General features: G+C 36.5%; 1 protein-coding gene across 5 annotated transcripts in view; it reads right to left on the bottom strand.

Annotated features, from left to right (window-relative positions):
- Nucleotides 1-8,819: 8,819 nt before the first annotated feature.
- SESTD1 (SEC14 and spectrin domain containing 1) overlaps nucleotides 8,820-22,766 on the bottom strand; it is a 152,914-nt gene continuing 138,967 nt past the window's right edge. For all 5 annotated transcript variants that reach the window (XM_032292799.1, XM_032292800.1, XM_032292802.1 and 2 more), the window contains one exon: nucleotides 8,820-16,132. In XM_032292799.1, coding sequence (XP_032148690.1) covers nucleotides 16,003-16,132 — 130 coding nt within the window. In that variant the 3' untranslated portion in view covers nucleotides 8,820-16,002. The remainder of the gene's footprint in view (nucleotides 16,133-22,766) is intronic.

Raw genomic sequence — 22,766 nt, 5'->3', positions numbered from 1 at the left:
TTCTTGTAAATTTTCCCATTTATTAGCATATAGTTGCTCCTAGTAGCCACTAATGATTCTTTGAATTTCTGCAGTATAAGTTGTAATGTCTTCTTTTTCATCTGTAATATTATTCCTTTGGATCGTCTCTTTTTCTCTTCATCTGGCTAAAGGTTTGTCAATTTTGTTTAACTTTTCAAAAAAATCAACTTTATGTTTCCTTCATCTTTTGTTATTTTCTTAATTTCAAATTCATTTATTTCTGCTCTGACCTTTATTATTTCTTTTCTTCTACTAATTTTGGGTTTGGTTTGCTCTTGCTTTTTTAGTTCTTTAAGATGCATCCTTAGGCTTTTCATTTGAACTTCTTATTTTTAGAGGTAGGCATTTATAGCTATAAACTTCCCTCTTAGAAGTGTTTCTGTGGTATCCCATAAGTTTTGGCATATTGTGCTTTCATTATCATTTGTTTCAGTTTTTCTTTTCAATTTCTTCTTTGACCCACTGGTTATTCTGGAGCATATTAACTTCCATGTATTGTATAGTTTCTGAAATTCCCATTCTTATTTGTTTATTCCATTGTGGTCAGAAAATATGCTTGATATTATTTTAATTTTGGGGAATATTTTAAAGCTTATTATGTGACCTAACATATGGTCTATCCTTGAGAATGATTCATGTGTTGAGGAAAATAATATGTACTCTATAGTCATTAGAAGAAATGTTTTATAAATATCTATTAGATCCATTTGGTCTATAGCGCATTTTAAATCTGATGTTTCTTTATTAATTTTCTGTTTGGAATATCTGTCCAATGTTGGAAGTGGGGTGTTGAAGTCTCCAGCTATTATTGTTTGGAGTCTCTCTTTAGGTCTACTAATATTTGCATTATATATCTGAGTGTTCCAGGGTTGGGTGGCATGTATATTTAAAATTGTTATATCTTCTTGCTGAATTGACCCCTTTATCATTATATAGTGACCTTCTTTGTCTTTTCTTATAGTTTTTGTTTTAAAATCTATGTTGTCTGATATAATTATAGCTACTGCTGCTCTTTTTCAGTTTCCACTGGTATGGAATATCATTTTCCATCACTTTATCTTCAGTGTATGTGTGTCTTTATGTTGAAAGGTGTTTCTTGTAGAAAACAAATCAATAAATCATGTGTTTTCTTTGTATCCAAAACTCTGTCTTTTTATTGGAGAGTTCAGTCCATTTACATTCAGTGTTATTGTTGATAAATAACAACTTACAAATTCTACTATTTTGTTTGTTTTCTGGTTGTTTTGTGGTCTTGTCTTCTTTCTTTTCTTCCTGTCTTCCTTTTAGTGAAGGTAATTTTCTCTGGTCATATGATTGAGTTTCTTGCTTCTTATTTTTTCTGTATCCATTATATGATTTTGGTTTGAGATTAGCTGATAACAGCAGTGTTTGCATAAACAAACAAACATGCAAGCAAGCAAAAAGAAAACTAATAAATACTGTTAATCCCCTAGCTTTTTAACTTTTTGTTGTTTCTATTTATATCTTATTGTACTGTCTATATCTTAAAAAGTTATTATTTTTCATTGGTTCATTGTTCAGTCTTTCTACTTAATAAGAGTTTACACGCCACAGTTGCAGTGATGTAAAATTCTTTGCTTTTCTTTGTACTTACTATTACCACTGAGTTTTGTACCTTCAGATATTTCTTCTTGCTCCTTATTGTCTTTTTCTTTCTGATTAAAAAACTCCCTTTAGGATTTCTTGTAGGACAGCTCTAGTGTTGATAAAAATCCGTCTCCTTTTTTTGTCTGGGAATGTCTTCATTTCTCCTTGTTTGAAAGATAATTTCACCTGATATACTATTCTAAGTTAAAAGATATTTTCCTTTAGCATTTTAAATATGTCATACCACTGTCTCCTGGCTATTTAAAAGTCTGCTGCCAGATGTATTGGAGCTCCATTATATATAATTGATTTCTTTTATCTTGTGGCTTTTAGGATCCTTTATTTATCTTCAATTTTTGGGAGTTTGTTTATTAAATGTCTTGAGGTAGTCTTCTTTGTGTTACATCTGTTTAGTGTTCTATAACTTTCTTGTACTCAGATATTGATATCTTTCTCTAGGTCTGTGAAGTTCTCTGTTGTTATCCCTTTGAAAGAACATTCTAACTTATCTTTAAGATAAACAATTCTTAGATTTGCCCTTTAAAAGCTATTTTCCAGTACATGGAGGTTTGTTTCATTGGTTTGTATTCTTTTTTACTTTGTCTCTTCTGACTATGTATTTTCAAATTGCCTGTGTTCAAACTCATTCATTCTTTCTTCCGCTTGATCAGTTCTGCTGTTAAGACTATGATGCATTCTTCACTATGCTATTTGCATTTGCCAGCTCCAGCATTTCTCCTTGATTCTTTTAAATTATTTCCATATCTGTTAATTAATCTGATAGAATTATGAATTCTCTGTGTTATCTTTAATTTACGTGAGTTTCTTCAAAATAGCTATTTTGGCTTAAATATCTAAAAGGTCACATATCTCTGTTTCTTCAGGATTGGCCCCAGTGCATTATTTAGTTCATTTGGTAAGGTCATGTTTTCCTGGGCCCTCTTGATACTTGTAGATGTACATCTGTGTCTGTGCATTGAGGAGTTAGTTTTATTTGCAGTCTTCTCAGTCTGGGCTTGTTTACACCCATCGTTTTTGGGAAGGCTTTCCAGATATTTTAAAAGGCTTGGGCATTATGATCTAAGCTGTATCTGCTTTAGGGAAGACCCCAAACCCAGTAGTGCTGTGGTTCTTGCAGACTCATGGAGGTACCACCTTGATGGTCTTGGCCAAGATCGAGAATTCTCTGGATTACCAGGCAGACACTTGTTGTCTTCCCTGACTTTCTCCCAAACAAATAGAGTCTCTCTCTGCTCTGAGCCACCTGAAGCTGGGAGTGAACTGACACAAGCACCCTGGTGGGCACCACCCCTAGAATTCTGCTAGGCCAGATCCAAAGCCAGCATAGCACTGGGTATTATGCAAAGTATGCTGTAACCACTCCCTGGCTACTGCCTATGTTCGCTCAAAGCCTTGGGGCTCTGTAGTCAGCAGGTGCCAAGGCAATCCACACCTATGTTCTTTCATTTAGGGTGGCGAGTTACCCCAGACTCCCAGGTGGGTCCAGAGATGCCATCCAGGACCCAAGGTCTACAGTCAAAAACCTTACAAGTCCACATGGTATTTTATTGTACTATAGCTGAGCCGACACTCAAACTACAAGAGGGTGTCCTTCTCATTCTTCCCTCCCCTTTCCAAAGGCAGAGGAGCCTCACCCGGTGGCCACTGCCACCTAAGGCCTATGGGGAGTACTGCCAAACTACCACTGATGTTTCCTTAAGGCCCAAAGGCTCTTCAGTCAGCTTGTGGTGAGTGCTGCTTGGCCTGGGACACCTCTCCTCTGGAGAAGACATGTCCAGAAATGCCATCTAAGACCTGAGTCCTAGAATCGGAGGCCCCAAGAGCCTGCTTGGTGCTCTAGCCTGCTGTGGCTGGGCTGGTACCTAAAATGTAAGATAAAGCCTCCTTTACTTTTCCCTCTGCTTTTCTAAAGCAGGAGTCCCAACCTGTAGACACCACAGCTGGGAATATGCTGAGACTCATTTGTGGCTGGTAAGTCTCTGTCTCACCCAAGGCCCTTGACATAGAACCTTGTTATTGCTGCTGGTTATTCATGGCTCAAGGGCTATTCAGTTAGCAGGTAATAAACCCTGCCACTACTGGGTCCTTCCCTTCAAGGCAGTGGTTCCCTTCTGGCCAGGATGTGTCTAGAAATGTCCAGGAACTAGGGCCTGGAATAGGGGTCCTAACAACTTCGACTGGTGCTCTATTCTGCTGTGGCTGAGCTGGTATCTAAGATGCAATACAAAGCCCTCCCAACTCTTCCATCTTCTCTCTTCAAGTGCAAGAAAGGGGTCTTTTTTGGAGTTGCCTGGGGTTAGGGGAGGGGCGATGCTAGCACTCCCTTAGTCACCCTGATTGATGTCTCAATATGTCGCATGTCTCCTCCCCCAAGTCCATTGGCTCCGGGCCCAGTTCAGACCTAGGGCTCATATATGTGTTGCAGTCCTTGTGGCCTAGACTACCTTTTAAGTGTATTTGGGACCCCAAAGCCCTTTAGCCTACAGTGATGAGGTTTGCAGACACTCAAGTTCCACTGGGATCTGTGATTCCCCTCTGGCTAGGACTGGTTTAAATGCACCCTCCATGGGTGGGCATCAGCTGAGTTGGGTCTGGTTTTGCTTGCTGCTATAACATAGGAGCATTGAGTTCAATACCTCACAATGGCTGTGCTTTCCCTCTCCCCAGGGCACAGAAGGCATAGGCTCTCTACACCTTGCTGCCACTTCTAGGGGATGGGGGAGGAGGTGACATCAGTAATTCAAGACTGTTTATTCTACCTCTTCATTGCCTCTTTTAGCAATATGAAGGTAAAACCAGGTACTTACTATGAGTGCTCACCTGATTTTTGGTTCTTATGAAGGTGTTTGTGTGTGTGTAGATAGTTGTTAAATTGATGTCCTTGCAGGGGGCTTGAGGGGGAACAATTGGTGAAGCCTTCTATTTCACCATCCTGCTGAACCCACTCCACCTGCCTCAGATTTTAAATGCCAAGCAAATGATCGTTTTCTTTTTCAACAAAAATGTACTGAGCACTTTTGATGGCAGACATTGACTTAAACACCAGGAAAACAGCAGGGAAGAAGACAAATGGGGTCCCTGTCCTCAGGAGCTTGCTGTCTAGTAAACTGTAAAAAATATCAATGTACGGCACTGATCACGTACCAGCTACCCTGCTGAAGATTTATTTTACATAATGTCATTTAATTACTAGAGAAACACTGAAATATTTTCTATATTAATGTCATTTTACTGAGGACATTGACCTACAAATGTTAAATAACTTATGCAAAATCACAAGGTTAATATGGTTTAACCCATGCCAACCTAACACCAAAAACAGAATTCTCAACCACTGGCTGTAAATCATGAAACCCCAAAGCCTGTGTTCTGTTTTCTGTGTCATGCTGTCTAAAGTAAATCTGATTTTGAATAACTACCGGAACAGTGGTAAACAATTTACCAAGCTAAAAATGTAAACATGTATTACTTGATTTCAGGATAGGTCAGGTAATCCTTGTACTTGTGAATCTTTTCGACCATCAATCCAACTACAACGGAATCTGTTGTGCTTTGTTAGTGTGAGAACCTGGGTTTCTGTCTAGGTCTATTTCTTCTGTTATTAATGTTGATACATCATTCTAGTTTTATATGTCTTTGCTGATCTATGGGTCAGGCTTTATTCAATGTGTGTTTTGCATATTATATTCAAATATACTACTGTAAATATGCTTTATGTTTGTAAATATACTCAGTAAATGTAATACTGTAATCATTACTATTCCATTCTTTTCACAAGTCTTCAGTTGTTTCTCTATTTTTTCCTTCCCTTCCTTTTGGTGCTATTGTCTTGCTGCTTGCCCTTTGCTGTTGTACTCCTTCCTCTGCATTCTGCACAAGCTTGTTCTCTCTCTGCTCTACAGCTATTACTTCTTCACTTCCCTTCTTATTTTGAATAAAATACCTCTAAGCATATAACCTTTTTTTTTTTCTTTACTCATATAAAATCACTGGTATCTATATTCACCCATGGAGTTTTTCTTTGCTTACTTATGCCACCAAAGAAATTCTTTCAGTAGGAAAAGCTGTTTCTCTGCAATGCTACAAAAAAGAACTTTTTTTATTTTTATTTTTTTTAAAGTGATACTAAAAGCAGTGTGGTATAGGCAAAATTATAAACTCACTGATCAACAGAACAGAATAGCTAGCCCAGAAGTAGGCCTAGAAGACTTAAGAACTCAATATGTTTTCAAATGAGTATCAGAAATCAATGGCAGGGATACATTATCCAGTAAGTTACGTTGAGAACATTTGATATGTGGAAAAATCTATCATATCACTGCCTCACAAAAGGCACCAAAATGTTTTCTGAATGTAGACGTTTATAGTAAACAAACAAACAAACTGCACAGGAGGAAAAAATTTAAGCTGAGGAAAGATTTTCTAGTCATTAAGGAGATATTAAAAAAAAGTCAAGAAGAACATCTGTTAATAAATTTCACTATAAATATGAGCATGCTATCATCACCAAAATTCATAAAGACAGAATAACTAGGAAAAATAGTTGCTCAAGTATGATGGATTATTAGCCTTAGGAAAAAAAAAAAAACCCTCTTCAAACAAATAAGAAAAAATGCTAACTCCAAAGGAAAAGTATGCAAAAATAGTAACAGACAAGCCACCAGAAGGGAAATGCAATGGATAATAATAAATCACTAAATTTGTTTCAGCCTCATTGGTCGTTAAAGAAATGTACGATGAACTGGTTTTCTCAAAGATTTGTAAAGTACTTTAAAAAGAATAACACTTCATGCTGGAAATAGTGCCATGAGACAGGCACCCTAACTGTTAACAGACACATAAATCTACCTAACCTTTTAGAAAGCAATTTGGCCATATCTATTAAAAGCCTCAAAATATGTGTATATTCCAATCCAATATTTCCACTTTCAGGAATCAATCCAAAGAAGAGATGCTGTCAGAAAGTTAAGAGCAAAGATATTCATTACAGCATTGCTTATAGTACTATTAAGAAAGAAAAAGAAACAAAATGTTTCACCTAATCACAGTATTTACATATTATTGAATATTACACAGCTATTGAGTTGAACTGGAAAAAAAGTTAATTTTTTATGATAGCTTTAAAATATTTAATAATTTTTTATAATAGCTATAAAAAGCAGGAAATAAAGTTAAATGCTAGCATACTATTGTTATGTAAAATACAAGGGAATGCATCAAATATTAACTATGTTCTCAGCATTGATAAATTATGGGCAGTTTTTACTTTTTGTATTTTTCTCTATTTACCAGAATACTTTAAAAAGTAATAACTACACATTGCTCTTAAACAGAATTCCAAAGAATAAAGCATAAAGGAATTAGTTATTTCCAGTTGACAACCTTCCCTCAGTCATGAGATACTGAAAAATGACAATTCAGTCTTCACTGTTTTGAATTGACTAAAATTTACCATAGATTGGATATGCTCATCTTTCAGAATTTGTTAATTTCATAAATATATTTGTTTTTTCTAGTCCCTATAAGTATATAATTCCCAAAATGCCATCTCTGTATTCTTCTCTTCAAATGAGAGAGATTAGGTAATTTGTAGGATGATCAGATATTGTCTCTGAAAAGTTTATATATTAAAGTTTTTACAAAAGGTTTTCTTGAACCTTGGAGTCAGAAGTGTGGTCTGCAGACTGGCAGCATCAGCGGAAAACTAGAAACTTTCTGAAAATGCAAAATCTCAGGTCCTACTCCAGATTTAATGAATCAGAATCTGCATTTTAATGACATCTTCAGTTGATTCATAGGTGCCTCATGTTTGATAACCACTGGTATAGAACACACATTCTAGTTCTAACTATATGTCTACAACACAACTATAGTCCTACTTTCAAAGTTAATCTATGTTCATGTCCTAAGTAACAGTACAATCTTTATGGTCTATGAGCTCTAAACATTTTCTTAGAACAAGAGCAGCTTCCAACTAATGAATGGGATACATTCTAAAAATATGTTGGTAGGTCAGTTGTTAACTTATATAGTAATATTATTAATGCTATCTAGATTTCTAGGTCATCTTACAGTAGCTTGCTTAATCCATAACGTAGTTGAAGAAGAGGACTAATGGCATTTTAAGCATTTTTTAATGGGAAAATATGTTCCCAGTTCTAACAGAAGATTCTAGGAGAGCCTCACACTGCCATCAATACAGGACTCTCCCATGGAAGGAGCTATTAATATTGATGTATTTGTAGACAATTAGTAGAGCTGATACTCCTATTCTGAAAATGTTCTAAATACAAGACTAAAACGTATTAAAAAGACAGGAATGTCAAGTGCTGCTATTGACTCATTCACATTTTCTCCCAGTTTTATTTTGACCAAGCCCAATGGTAAGATTACCTCAATGGTTTGAAACAGGTTTGTGGATACATGAAGCATCTAATGGAAAATCTAGAGATGGGGTGGATACCCTAACTTGTAAAGTGAAAATATCTATTAATAACAATTGTACATTGTCTTTTGTAGATATATTTTGCTTGTATGTTTAACTGTCACTCAAATGTACTTAACTTCATTGGACAAGGTATAAGGCTTGCCAATTTCCAAACTCTGGCAATCCAAAATCCCAGGTAGCCATTCTGGAACTGCGATTGTTTATATGGTAATATGATTTTGTCATTTTAATCATAGCTCTGTTCTAAGAGGCTTCCTCCATCCCCAAATATACGTCCATCTTTTATGCCTTAAAAATGGACTTCTCGGTAGGAACAAAGGAAATTTAACCACTATCTATTATGGTGAGAACCTATTTCTGACAACAACACAAGACCTAGAGGAAGCACTGGACTTCTGTGCCAAGCCTATGGGAAGGGGTGTTGGGGTCACAGGAGAGGGAAGGAGAAGCCTCTGTCTTCTAAGACTCCAGGTTATTTCAGAATATACAAAAGTTACATTTTTTATTTAATCAAAGGTTTTACATAATATTGTTAGAAGAAATGTAAACTTTGCAAAAAATAATTCAAATTGATTCAAAGATGCAGAATTCATCAGATTATTTTTAGATACCAGTGTGACTTAATTCTCCCTAGATTTTGTGAACAATTTTTATTAATAGAAATCAAACTTATTGTCCAAAGTGACAATGTCAAAGAAATACATATCCAAACTTGCTGCCATTATAGTTTTTAACATTTTTATTGCATATTTACAATCTGTGGAACATTATACGGATTTACAGTAGAAGCCAAATTTCCCAGCCCTTAAAATTTTAATAGGAAAAACTGAATAAACCATACAGAAATATTTTTGAAAATGAGCATTAGAAACATACATATGATTATAATTTTATAGACTAATACAGGTGACTGCTGTATGTAATAGAATAGCTGGGAGAGGTAAAACAGAGTGATAAGAAAGTCATCAGAGTGTGAAAGAACTACAGCTGGGTGATACTGAATAAAGAGACAATATTGAAAATATTATTTTTAAAGGCTAAAATGTCCTGTAAAAGCATACCTATCCCCTATGCAAAACTGTGAGGTAGAATTCTTCCCACCCCATTTTCTGCTTTTCTGACCACCATGTGGGGGACTTCCCTGCCCAGGTGGCTCTTTCACATTGCTGTACCTGGGACTTACTAGCAACACATGCTTTCCACTACCCCCTCAACCACATCACAAAATAGCCCTTTCTGTTCAATGATCAGTCTTACTTTACCTACTGAAAACGGGTGGCGAAAGTTAGTAACATAAACAAACCAGTGCTATTTCTTCTAGTTAACATAACACAAGGAGTGAAATATTGCTAAAGTTTCAGGCATAGGAAGCCCTTGAGGAGTCGTTTGGGGCAGACAGGCCTTTGCTTTCCTCAAATAACACCATATTGTCATTCTCCACCATGAACAATGCCATTGTTATCCCAAACTCGCTTCTTCTAATATTTCAGTGTGGATCATAAAAATAGTTTACACCGTTATGCACATCAAAATATAAAATAGAGGGCATAACAAAGCTGCACTGGAAAAAGGTATGGCAGTTTCTTTTAAAACTACCCTGTGACCCAGCAATTGTAATCCAAGGAATTTACTACAAAGAAATGAAAACCTATGTTCACATAGGCTTTTATAAGAATGATCATAGCAGCTTTATTTATAATAGCCAATCCTGGAAACAGCCCAAGTATCTATCAATAGGAAATTAGATAAGCAAACTACAATATTGTCATACAGTAGAATACTACTCAGCAATAAAAAACAAACAAAAAAGAAGTGAAGCCTGTAGAAAAACATACATGTTGTATGAATCTATTTATATAGTTTTAGGATGGTGATGTTTCATATTTCCATAGCAATATAATGAGTTTGCCAAGCCTCAGTGAACACATAAGTCCTATGCACTTCATTGTATGCTAATATCAAATAAAAAATTAAGCCAACAATAAACTCTAGTTAATGATACGCAATTTAAAATGCATCCAAAATAATATGAACTGATGAATGAATATGTGACAGAGCAAGTACAGGTAATGCTAATTAGCATCTAGTGAATACACTATCAAATTATTTTAACTTTTTTATATATTTGAAAATTTTCATTAGCAAAATTTTGGGTAAAAATATAGGGTGCAATGTTTACCAAATAATGTTGCTGAGAATTTCATTATTGATCTTATGACAGTATGATCATCAAATTCTTCTAAGTGTCCACTGAGAAATAAATTTCTCTTAAAGGCTTCTGAAAGAATATTCCTAAGTGTCATGTGAGCAATCAGTTCTCAAAACCTACTCTGGTTTATAATTGTCAAAGTGATATTTTGATCCTCTCACACCTTTACAAATATAGTATATATATTTTGATGATATACTCTGAGCAAATTTTTGGCCATAAAGATAACATAGAGTTAAGATGAGAAAACATTCCTAAAAGAAAAAAATCAAACATAGATTTTTTATTTACCCTAACTTCCAGACTAAAAAAGAATCTGGAACTGTAATAGAAAAGATTTGAGGCTTGGTCACAGTGCATGGGCCACTGTGTTCTGAGTGGAAAGGCATTCAATCATCTCTCATTTCTCCCCAAAGACAGACGCGTTCGGACACCCTAAAGACATGGTATTCAGCTTGGAAAGACTTCTAAGGTGCCTCCTGGAGATTCACTGGGAACTGGCTTGAGTTCAGTAGCCCTTTTGTCAGAGTTTTCTACATGCCTAAGTTAAAATCCCTAATACCATTGCTCCTGATAACTGGCAGTTGGTAACTATTTTCAGTTAAGAATTCCTATAAAATTACATATAGGAATTACATATATAGCCTCATAAAGTTCTCTAACAAAATAATATTTAGTCACAGTTCTGGCTGTCTTTTGATCTTTAAGTTCTTCATGTTCTAGTACAGGTTCTGCTTTTTCCTGAAGTACAGGGACTAGTGTTTATTCTCAAGCTTTCATGTTTGCTTGAAAATTCTGCAGTGATGTTGAGTCATATTAAGTGCCATACCCATGAACCTCTTTCAGTCTTAAAGACTCCGCTGTATTTATGCCAGCTCACAGAGTGTCCTTAGTTCTATGCTCCTATTACAGGATCAGTCGTCACTGCCTGAGTTTACGTAGAGACTGCTCCTCTCTAATCATAACAGCACTAATTGTGGTCTTGTCATGCTTTGTTCTTTTTGCCTCAATATTGGGATACTTTATAAATAACAGATTTATGCTCTTGTTTCTACTGGTTGGTGCTCACTCACTGATACCCATTCCTAGTATGACTTCCTTTTACTTGTGTCTATTAATGGGGTTATGTCACACCCTATCAATCTCAAAACAGATGATACTCCTCATTTGTTTTCCATCTTGCTGGTCTATTATCTTCCCATAAAAACAGCTAATTTATCAGATTTCAAAGTCTTGTTATTTACTGATAAGCTTACCAATTCTATCTTTTGTATCTTCAGTGTGTAATTCTGAACATACATTCTGATATGCCAGTAAACTGAAGGGGTGGTGGAGCTAAGGTGGGGCGAACATAAGTAATGTGCCATTTCCTCACCATCCCGTGCTTGTCATGTGGGACAACAGAAAGAATAAAGAATACTCTATTTTCTACCTGAAAAAATAGTTATAGCAATGATACCTTCCATTCTATTTCTTGATATTTTGGTTTCAACACTTCTTTATATCATATTTTATTCTTGAAATTGGTATTATTTCACTATTTTACAGCCCCAGATAAATTCAGATTTCTTTTTAACTAAGATCATAGTAAACGGCAAAGCCAGATTTTTGAGGCCAAGCATTTAAGCTCCAAACACTTTCCATTATATTCATTCCAGTTCTTGTTTTGTATGTTCTTTTCTCTATAAGTCTTGCCATTATTTATGCTTCTTAGCTAAACCTAGACTTTTCAGTAGCATGTAGGGAAGTCAAATAATGTCACATGTTAAGTTTTGACTTCATTTTACCTCATCAGGATTTCTGTTGCTGTATATACCAGCAGAGTGTATTTTCTACTCCCAACTAAAGCTTTTCATTTTTAGGACTGAAAGTTAACAATAAGTCTACTAATCAGGTTAACTGTTATGTTCAGCCATGTTTTTAATGCCAGAGAATTTTTCCTTTGGGGACTTAAGCAAAGATATCCTAATCATACAGATCTCACTACTGATGATAATATACTTACTGGTGTTTGTTTCTGCCTGTACCATTCCCTATAGGCTGAAGATGTAAAGGACATTAGCAACCACAGTATGTTTAGTTTTTAGTAGCAACAGTAATTTACTATGGCCTTGTGTACTTTGGGTAGGATATGAGAAAGGGAGGAGTATATAATAATGCCCAATCTCTATTGGCAAGTACCTTACCATGTAATAGAGAATACTAAATTATTTCTTCGAATGCAGACCACATAGTGAGATAGATTCAGCTAACTTCATAATCACATTGGTAATAATGTGTTTAGATCAGAGAATACAGTTTACTCATCACTAGCAGTAAGGTAACTTAACTGTCATGCTCTTACTATGGACTATGATACTAATAATAATACCACTCCATATGTCAACTAATAAGATAATGAAATAACAAACACATTAAGACTAGCTAACACTGGGAGCAGTAGCCAATGTAAATTTCTATAAAGTGAGAAGTATCCAATATTCTACCTAGCAATGAAGCCTAGACCTGCCATCAGTATCCCAGCTGGCAGGCTGAACAGTTTCATCATCACCAATAAGTCACTCTAAAAAGTCACCAACAATGAGGACTGGGAACAAAGCCAATTTGACCTAAAATGAAGTTATCATTTTTGCATCATAACGCTGCTGAGTTAGGTATGTGTGAAGAACAGATGCCAAAAGTGCCATTATGTATTAAGCTTACACAGAAGCAAACAAGAAGACAAAAGAAAAATAACAAAAACAAATTCCTCAAACCAAAAAAACCACCACCACCACCAAAAAACAAAAAAACAAAATAAAACTAGCCCTGCCAACACTTCAATAATTCCCTGAGATGGGCTAAAGGAATGTGGGAGGTTGTGACATAAGCCAATTAGAAATGAGTGGTTCTTTCAAAGTTTTATTTGCAGGCCAATGTTAATTTATGACATAGAAACAGCCTGTGATTTCAAACACACTGCAGTCACTTCTTTCACATGTTCACTTTACATGAACTCCCTATGGGAAAAAGTCACATTAGGGCATTACTAGATTTCATTCATAACTCTGTGTATGTACAGATACACATATGAAAGTAGCAGCAAATGTACAGATGAAGAGCAACGATATTCATTATGTTAAAATCCTATTTGGCCTCATGTGAAACACTAAATTTACAAATAATATTTATGGATCCTGCCTTATTTTACTCTTCTTGTAGGCAGGATAGCTTAAGGTATATAAAAATTAACTCGTTTGGCAATTATAACTCCATGAGTTGATGGTGGAATTACTATAAACCAGTTCCTTTCTAGCAAAGTCTTAATAAAAATATTCTAACTACTCTGAAATTCAGTAGAAGAAACAGATATTGAGTATTGATATTTAGTTACCGAGTATAACTAAATATCTAGAGTAGTTAGTGTCTTAAGTATCTAAAATACCAAATCACTTCTTGTGAATAAATTCACTTGTAAGTCAGTTCTAACTTTAAAAAATAAGTATGTTTAAAACATACTTCAGACTGCAATATAACAGGGATTATTACTAATGCCTACAATACAGCATTCATATTTAGGAGGACTGGGTATCTGTTATGCATGAGCAAGACTGGGAATAGGAAAAGAGAAGATTCCTTCCCTCAAAAAAGCTTAGTGGGTACAGACATAAACTGTAGAATGTGACTAGCACCATCGTGAAGACTGAAATGAATAGTCACAAAAGTTCATATTCATGGCAGTAAAGCCCCAAAGGAGTGAGAGGATTATTAAGTATAGAAAGAACTTCCTGGATGTTCTCAGAAGCAGCAGCCACATAAGATGAGAGGGAGCAGTTGAACTTTGCCCTAGATTTCCTGGCACATTTGACTAGAAAAAAGGCTGCACCATTAACCTAAACTGTTTCAGGAGGGAAAGGTCATAAATATGGTAAATCTTTAATCCAGGTTGAAATATCAAGTAGGCAATTAAAAAGAAGTACAAGTCTAGATTTCTGGACCAGATATGTAATCCAGAACATTGGTATAAAATAACAACCATAAGGATGAGATACCTAGAAAAGAGCCCAAAAGCATTCTGAGGACAGGATGTGAGAGAGCATATGTTCAGCAGGCACATCTTAAATAAGGGTTATGTGACTACACTCACAGTTGTTTCAGAGGATAGCATCTTCAAGGAAGGAAACACTGTCTAGGAAGGTTGCTCAATGGTATAAATGTTGCAGAGAGAAAAGGGTAAGGGATTCAGAGAGAGAAAAACACCATTCAGTTTGGTAACTGGGAGCCCATTGTTGACTTTCAAAAGAACAGTTTCATTAGAGTGCTGTGTAAAACCAGACTGTGAGGTGCTGTGTAGTGAGTCGTGAAGATGTAGGGGCACTGGATGTGGATTCTCCAAGAAGTCTATCAGTGAAGAAGGCTGGAAAAACTAACAGGGTAAGAGGGAGTTGTTTTTTTGCATTGAAGGTTACTTCAACATGTTTGTAGACCATACTTTTGTAATGACTACAAGCCTAAAAAATAATTTTTAATCTTTTAAAAAGCCTTTTCTGAAATAAAAATACACAAAATTTAAATTATATTTGCATTTTACCATTTGAACTTAATACAAACTTAAAAGCACTAGCATTTCATGATAAATTTTATTTCTAAAGGAGTCATACAGTTCTGTTATTGGACTACTTCAGAATTTATTTTGCTTTTAGACTATAATGAGAAACTAAATTTTATTAACAATTGCTATTTTAGTTCCAGAAAGATTACTTTGTTATGAAGGATTACACTGAAGTAATTATGTATGCCTTCTTCCTCAGCCCTCCTCCCCTAAAGACAAAGTATCTTCAGGGTAGTTAATAATTTTGAGAATATTTTTCAAGTTGAAGAAGAGAAACTTATTCCATTATTAATAAGTTCTTAAAGATCTAAATTGTTCTTCACAATAATTTTTCATAATAAAACATGCTTATTTATTATATATACATGCTTACATATGAATTTCCTGTCTAAAATACATGCAACCACCATGAAAAAACAAATACTAAACCATCCTCACAGTCCTAAGAATGCCCTTTTAAATAAGGCACTCATGTTTGGAAATAGGATGTAACTACTAAATTAAATAAGATGTTTAAAGAAGTCTTTTATTAAGCACAAACAACTTTTAATACATTATAAATACAAATAAGAAAAGGTCTTTTAATGACTATGATATATCAAAGATCTGAAAGGTTTTCTTCATATTGACACAATAAAAATAATCAATTCTGAAGAATTACAAAGTAAAATTTTGAGGACACCACTGTCTACTAATAAGAGTTTAACTACTGTCTAAATTTACTAAATCACCAGTGGAGGAAGGGCAATCTTTTTTTTTTTTTTTTTAAATAGAGATAACTCCTACTCTTATTAGCACCATTCAAAGCTTATTATCAGTTGTTCATCTGCAAACTGACAGGTCAAATAAAGCTTTAAAGCAAGTTTTCAGTGCAATGTTTATAGTTCCTTCTTTTAAGATACTTGGAGTTTATAGCCTTGAAGCATGTTAAATAATTATGCCTTAGTAGTAGCAAGGTGTTAACATGTAGAGAGAAATGTCATGAAAAGAAATGAGGCTTATTCTGGCTGTGAAATGCATCTTAATGTGTTGTGGCTAATGCTATATATTATGTTGACAACATGCGGGATTACGAACTGCAAATCTGTAGGTAGCTGGTGTCTATTAGCTCTCTGTGGTCACCATTTCAGGATGTCTCAGCTGCTGCCTTTTGAGACTAACTAGTTTCATCCTGTCTCTGATGTGTTCTGCAGTAGAAGCCATGTCACTTGGACTCCCAAAATATTGTTCGGTTCTAAAAATCAAAACACACAGAGAAACCTCAGATTAATACAAATCCATTAACTGCAGTGAATACAAATAGAAGCAAAAATTTACCATAAAAAATCTACATGAGCTAGCCTATGTGTAAATATCAGTTCATCTGTGATCATACTGTTTATCTTTGAGCAGGAAATTCAGCAGGAAAAAACAATTTTTTTAATCACATAAAATACATATATTAGTGGTATAAAAGTTGTATCATGTGTACTTATGATAATAGCAACAAACTGAACAATGAAACATTGTAAATATGTGGGTCCTGAAGCATATACAAACATAAAATCTGTACATGTACTTAAGTGCTACTGGCTGGGGACACCACTTTTCTATACAGCTGGCAAGCAAAATAAATATTCTTCTTATGTTACGGCATTGTTTTCGTACATTAACAGATAAAATCATTAATTTTATTCTAATCACAAATACTGTATTCAGATTCACAGTATTTTTAGAGCTGGAAGATTTCTTTATATATATATATATATATATATATACATATATATATATATACACACACACATATTATTGCACTTTAGGTTCTGGGGTACATGTGAAGAACATGCAGGATTGTTGCATAGGTACATACATGGCAATGTGGTTTACTGACTCCATCCCCATCACATATATCTGGCATTTCAACCTATGTTATCCCTCCCCAACCTCCCTACCCCACTGTCCCTCCCCTATTCCCCACCAACAGACCTCAGTGTGTGATGCTCCCCTCCCTGTGTCCATGTGTTTTCATGGACCCTGCCTATGAGTGAGAATATGCGGTGTTCGATTTTTCTGTTCTTGTGTCAGTTTGCTGAGGATGATGGTTTCCAGGTTCATCCATGTCCCTACAAAGGACACAAACTCATCGTTTTTTTTGGCTGCATAGTATTCCATGATGTATATATGCCACAATTTCCCTGTCTAGTCTATCATTGAAGAGCATTTGGGTTGGTTCCTGGTCTTTGCTATTGTAAACAGTGATGCAAGGAACATACATGTGCATGTGTCTTTATAAAAGAATGATTTATAATCCTTTGGATATATACCCCATAATGGGATTGCTGGGTCAAATGGAATTTCTATTTCTAGGTCCTTGAGGAATCACCACACTGCCTTCCACAATGATTAAGCTAATTTATACTCCCACCAATAGTGTAAAAGTGTTCCTATTTCTCCACATCCTCTCCAGCATCTGTTGTCTCCAGATATTGTAATGATCGCCATTCTAAATGGCATGAGATGGTATCCCAATGTGGTTTTGATTTGCATTTCTCTAATGATCAGTGATGATGAGCATTTTTCATGTGTTTGTTGGCCTCATATATATCTTCTTTTGAAAAGAGTCTGTTCATATCCTTCACCCACTTTTGAATGGGTTTGTTTTTTTTTTCTTGTAAATCTGTTTTAGTTCTTTGTAGATTCTGGATATTAGCCATTTGTCAGATGGGTAGATTGCAAAAATTTTTTCCCATTCTGTTGGTTGCCAGTACCCTCTAATGATTGTTTCTTTTGCAATGCAGAAACTCTGGAGGTTAATTAAATCCCATTTGTCTAAGTTGGTTTTTGTTGCCAATGCTTTTGGTGTTTTAGTCATGAAGTCCTTGCCTATACCTATGCCCCTGAATGGTTTTGCCTAGGTTTTCTTCTAGGGATTTTATGGTATTAGGTCTTAGGTTTATGTCTTTAATATATCTGGAGTTAATTTTAGTGTAAGGTATCAGGAAGGGGTCTAGTTTCTGCTTTGTGCACATGGCTAGCCAGTTTTCCCAACACCATTTATTAAACAGGGAATGCTTTCCCCATTGCTTGTTTTTGTCGGGTTTGTCAAAGGGCAGATGTTTGTAGATGTGTGGCATTTCCTCTGAGGCCTCTGTTCTGTTGCACTGGTCTATATCTCTGTTTGGTATCAATACAATGCTATTTTGATTACTGTAGCCTTGTAGTATAGTTTCAAGTCAGGTAGCGTGATGCCTTCAGCTTTGTTCTTTTTGCTTAAAATTGACTTGGCTATGTGGGCTCTCTTTGGTTCCATATGAAGTTGAAGTTGGTTTTTTCCAGTTCTGTGAAGAGGGTCATAGGTAGCTTGATTGGGATAGCAATGAATCTGTAAATTACTCTCGGCAGTATGGCCATTTTCACAATATTGATTCTTCCTAACCATGAGCATGGAATGCTTTTCCGTTTGTGTCTGCTCTTACTTCCTCGAGCAGTGGTTTATAGTTCTCCTTGAAGAGGTTCTTTACATCCTGTTGTATTCCTAGGTACTTTATTCTCTTTGTAGCAATTGTGAATGGCAGTTCATTCTTGATTTGGCTTTCTTTAATTCTGTTATTGGTGTATAGGAATGCTTCTGATTTCTGCACATTGATTTTGTATCCTGAGACTCTGCTGAATTTGCTAAGCGTTTCCAGAGATTTGGGGCTGAGATGATAGGGTCTTTTAAATATACAATCATGTTGTCTGCAAATAGAGACAATCTGACTTCCTCCTTTCCTATTTGAATACGCTTTATTTCTTTTTCTTGCCTGATTGCTCTGGCTAGAACTTCCAATACTATATTGAATAGGAGTGGTGAGAGAGGGCATCCTTGTCTAGTGCCAGATTTCAGAGGGAATGCTTCCAGTTTTTGCCCATTCACTATGATATTGGCTGTTGGTTTGTTGTAAATAGCTTTTATGATTTTCAGATATGTTCTATCGATACCTAGTTTATTGAGAATTTTTAGCATAAAGGGCTGTTGAATTCTGTTGAAGGCCTTCTCTGCATCTATTGAAATAATCATGTGTTTTTTGTCTTTGGTTTTGTTTGTGTGGTGGATTACGTTTATAGACTTGCGTATGTTGAACCAGCCTTGCATCCCTGGGATGAAGCCTGCCCGATCGTGATGAATAAGCTTTTTGATGTGCTGTTGCAATCAGTTTGCCAGTATTTTATTGAAGATTTTTGCATCTGTTCATCATGGATATTGGCCTGGTTTTCTTTTCTCGTTGAGTCTCTGGTGGGTTTTGGTATTAGGATGATGTTGGTCTCATATAATGATCTGGGAAGGATTCCCTCTTTTTGAATTGTTTGGAATAGTTCCAGAAGGAGTGGTACGAGCTGCTCTTTGTGTGTTTGGTAGAATTCAGCTGCGAACCCATCTGGACCTGGGCTAGTTTTGGTTGGTAGGCTATTAATTGCTGCCTCAACTTCAGCCCTTGTTATTGGTCTCTTCAGGGTTTTGACTTCTTCCTGGTTTAGGCTTGCAAGGGTGCAAGTGCCCAGGAATTTATCCATTTCTTTCAGGTTTACTGGTTTATGTGCATAGAGTTGTTTGTAGTGACCTCTGATGGCAGTTTGTATTTCTGTGGAAAGGGCAGTGATATCCCTTTATCACTTTTCATTGCATCTACTTGCTTCTTCTCTCTTTTCTTTTTTTTAATCTGGCTGTGTTCTGTCTGTTTTGTTGATCTTTTCAAAAAACCATCTCCTGGATTTATTGATTTTTTGAAGGGATTTTTGTGCCTCTATCTCCTTCAGTTCTGTTCTAATCTTAATTATTTCTTGTCTTCTGCTAGCTTTTGAGTTTTTTGATCTTGTCCTCTAGCTCTTTTAATTTTGATGATAGGGTGTCAGTTTTAGATATTTTCTTGCTTCTCATGTGGGCATTTATCGCTGTAAATTTCTCTCTGGACACTGCTTTAAATGTGTCCCAGATATTCTGATACATTGTGTCTTCATTCTCATTGGGTTTGAGGAACATCTTTATTTCTGCCCTAATTTCATCATTTATCCAGTCAACATTCAAGAGGCAGTTGTTCAGTTTCCATGAAGTTGTGTGGTTCTGAGTTAGATTCTGAATCCTGAGTTCAAATTTGATTACACTGTGGTCTGAGAGACTGTTTGTTATGATTTCCATTCTCTTGAATTTGCTGAGGAGTGACTTACTGCCAATTATGTGGTCAATTTAGAGTACGTGTGATGTGGTGCTGAGAGGAATATATATTCTGTGGATTTGGGGTGGAGAGTTCTGTCAATGTCTATTAGGTTTGCTTGGTCCTGATCTGCGTTCAAGTCCTGGATATCCTTGTTAATTTTCTATCTCATTGATCTGTCTAATATTGAAATGGAGTGTTACAGTCTCCCACAATTATTGTGTGAGAGTCTAAGTCTCTTTGTTGGTCATTAAGAACTTGCTTTATAGGCCAGGCGTGGTGGCTCACGCCTGTAATCCCAACACTTTGCCAGGCTGAGGTGGGCGGATCACAAGGTCAAGAGATCGAGACCATCGTGGCCAACATGGTGAAACCCTGTCTCTTCTAAAAATACAAAAATTGGCTGGGCCTGGTGGCGTGCACCTATAGTCCCAGCTACTCAGGAGGCTGAGGTAGGAGAATTGCTTGAACCCGGGAAGCAGAGGTTGCAGTGAGCCGAGAACATGCCGCTGCACTCCAGCCTGGTGCCTGGCGACAGAGCAAGACTCTGTCTTATGTAAAGCAAATTCCTTTTTTTTTTTTTAATCTGGGTGCTCCTATATTCGGTGCATATATATTTAGGATCGTTAGTTCTTCTTGTTGCAATGATCCTTTTACCATTATATAATGCCCTTTTTTGTCTCTTTTGATCTTTGTTGGTTTAAAGTCTATTTTATCAGAGACTTAACGATTGCAACTCCTACTTTTTTTTTACTTTCCAATTGCTTGGTAAATCTTCCTCCATCCCTTTATTTTGAGCCTATGTGTATCCTTACATGTGAGATGGGTTTCCTGGATACAGCACACTGATGGGTTTTGACTTTTTATCTAATTTGCCAGTCTGTGTCTTTTGATTGGGGCATTTAGCTCATTTACATTTAAGGTTAATACTCTTATTTGTGAATTTGATCCTACCATTTTGATGCTAGCTGGTTGTTTTGCCTGTTAGTGGATGCAGTTTCTTAATTGTGTCAATGCTCATTACCATTTGGTACATTTTTGGAGTGGCTGGTACTGGTTGTTCCTTTCTATCTTTAGTGCTTCTTTCAGGAGCTCTTGTAAGGCAGGCCTAGTGCTGATGAAATCTCTGAGCAATTGCTTGTTCATAAAGGATTTTATTTCTCCTTCACTTATGAAGCTTAGTTTGGCTGGTTATGAAATTCTGGGTTGAAAGTTCTTTTCTTTAAGGATGTTGAATATTGGCCCCCATTCTATTCTGGCTTGCAGGGTTTCTGCTGAGAGATCTGCTATGAGTCTGATGGGCTTCCCTTTGTGGGTAACCTGACCTTTCTCTCTGGCTGCCCTTAGCAATTTTCTTCATTTCAACCCTGGTGAATCTGACGATTATGTGCCTTGGGGTTGCTCTTCTTGAGGAATACTTGTGTTGTTCTCTGTATTTCCTGGACTTGAATATTTGCATGCCTTCCTAGGTTGGGGAAGTTCTCCTGGATAGTATCCTGAAGAGTATTTTCCAGCTTGGATTCATTCTCTCCGTCACATTCGGGTACACCTATAAATGCATATAGTTCTTTTCACATAATCCTGTATTTCTTGGAGTCTTTGTTCATTCCTTTTAACCCTTTTTTCTCTATTCTTGCCTTCTCATTTTATTTCATTGAGTTGATCTTCAATCTCTGATATCCTTTCTTCTGCTTGGTCGATTCGACTATTGAAACTTGTGTATGCTTCATGAAGTTCTCGTGTTATGTTTTTCAGCTCCATCAATTCACTTATATTTTTCTCTAAGCTGTTTATTCTCATTAGCATTTCATCAAAACTTTTTTCAAGGTTCTTAGTTTCTTTGCATTGGGTTAGAACATGTTCTTTTAGCTCGGAGAAGTTTCCTATTCCCCACCTTCTGAAGCCTGTTTCTGCCAATTCATCACACTCATTCTCCATCCAGCCTTGTTCCCTTGCTGGTGATGAGTTGTGATCCCTTGGAGGAGGATAGGCTTTCTGGTTTTGGGTGTTATCATCCTTTCTGTGCTGGTTTCTTCCCATCTTTGTGGATTTATCTACCTGTGGTCTTTGTAGTTGGTGACTTTCAGATGGAGTCTCTGTGTGGACGTCCTTTTTCTTGATGATGAAGGTATTTCTTTCTGTTTTTCAGTTTTCCTTCTAACAGGCCCCTCTGCTGTAGGACTGCTGAGGTCCAATTCAGGCCCTGCTTGCCTGGGGATCACCTGCAGTGGCTGAAGAGCAGTAAGGGTTGCTGCCAGCTTCTTCTGTTATCTTTGTCCCAGAAGGATACCCGCCAGATGTCAGCCTGAGCTTTCCTTTATGAGGTGTCTCTTTGGATATACGGGGTTAGGCAGCTGCTTGAGGAGACAGTCTATCCCTTATAGGAGCTCCAGTGTGGAGCTATGAGCTCCGTCATTCCATTCAGAGCTGCTGGGCAGGTACGTTTAAGTCTGTTGCAGTGGAACTCATAACCACCTTTTTTTCCCAGGTGCTCTGCCCTGGGAAGGTGGGGCTTTATTTATAAGTTCCTTATGTGCTGCTGCCTTTTTCAGAGGTGTCCTGCCCAGCAAGGAGGTAGCTAGTCAGTCTGCCAGCAGAGGAGTTGATGAGCTGCCATGGGCTCTGGCCAGCTGCCATGTGAACTTTAGAAATTCCAGGTTAATCTCTTTATTTTTTAGATCAAAATGTAGAGCCTAG

Source organism: Sapajus apella, unplaced genomic scaffold (assembly GCF_009761245.1).
Source record: "Sapajus apella isolate SASKATOON/1434 unplaced genomic scaffold, GSC_monkey_1.0 scaffold28, whole genome shotgun sequence".
Taxonomy (NCBI): Eukaryota; Metazoa; Chordata; class Mammalia; order Primates; family Cebidae; genus Sapajus; species Sapajus apella.
Note: the sequence above shows the minus strand (reverse complement) of the source record. Positions and strands in the feature narration are given on the sequence as shown.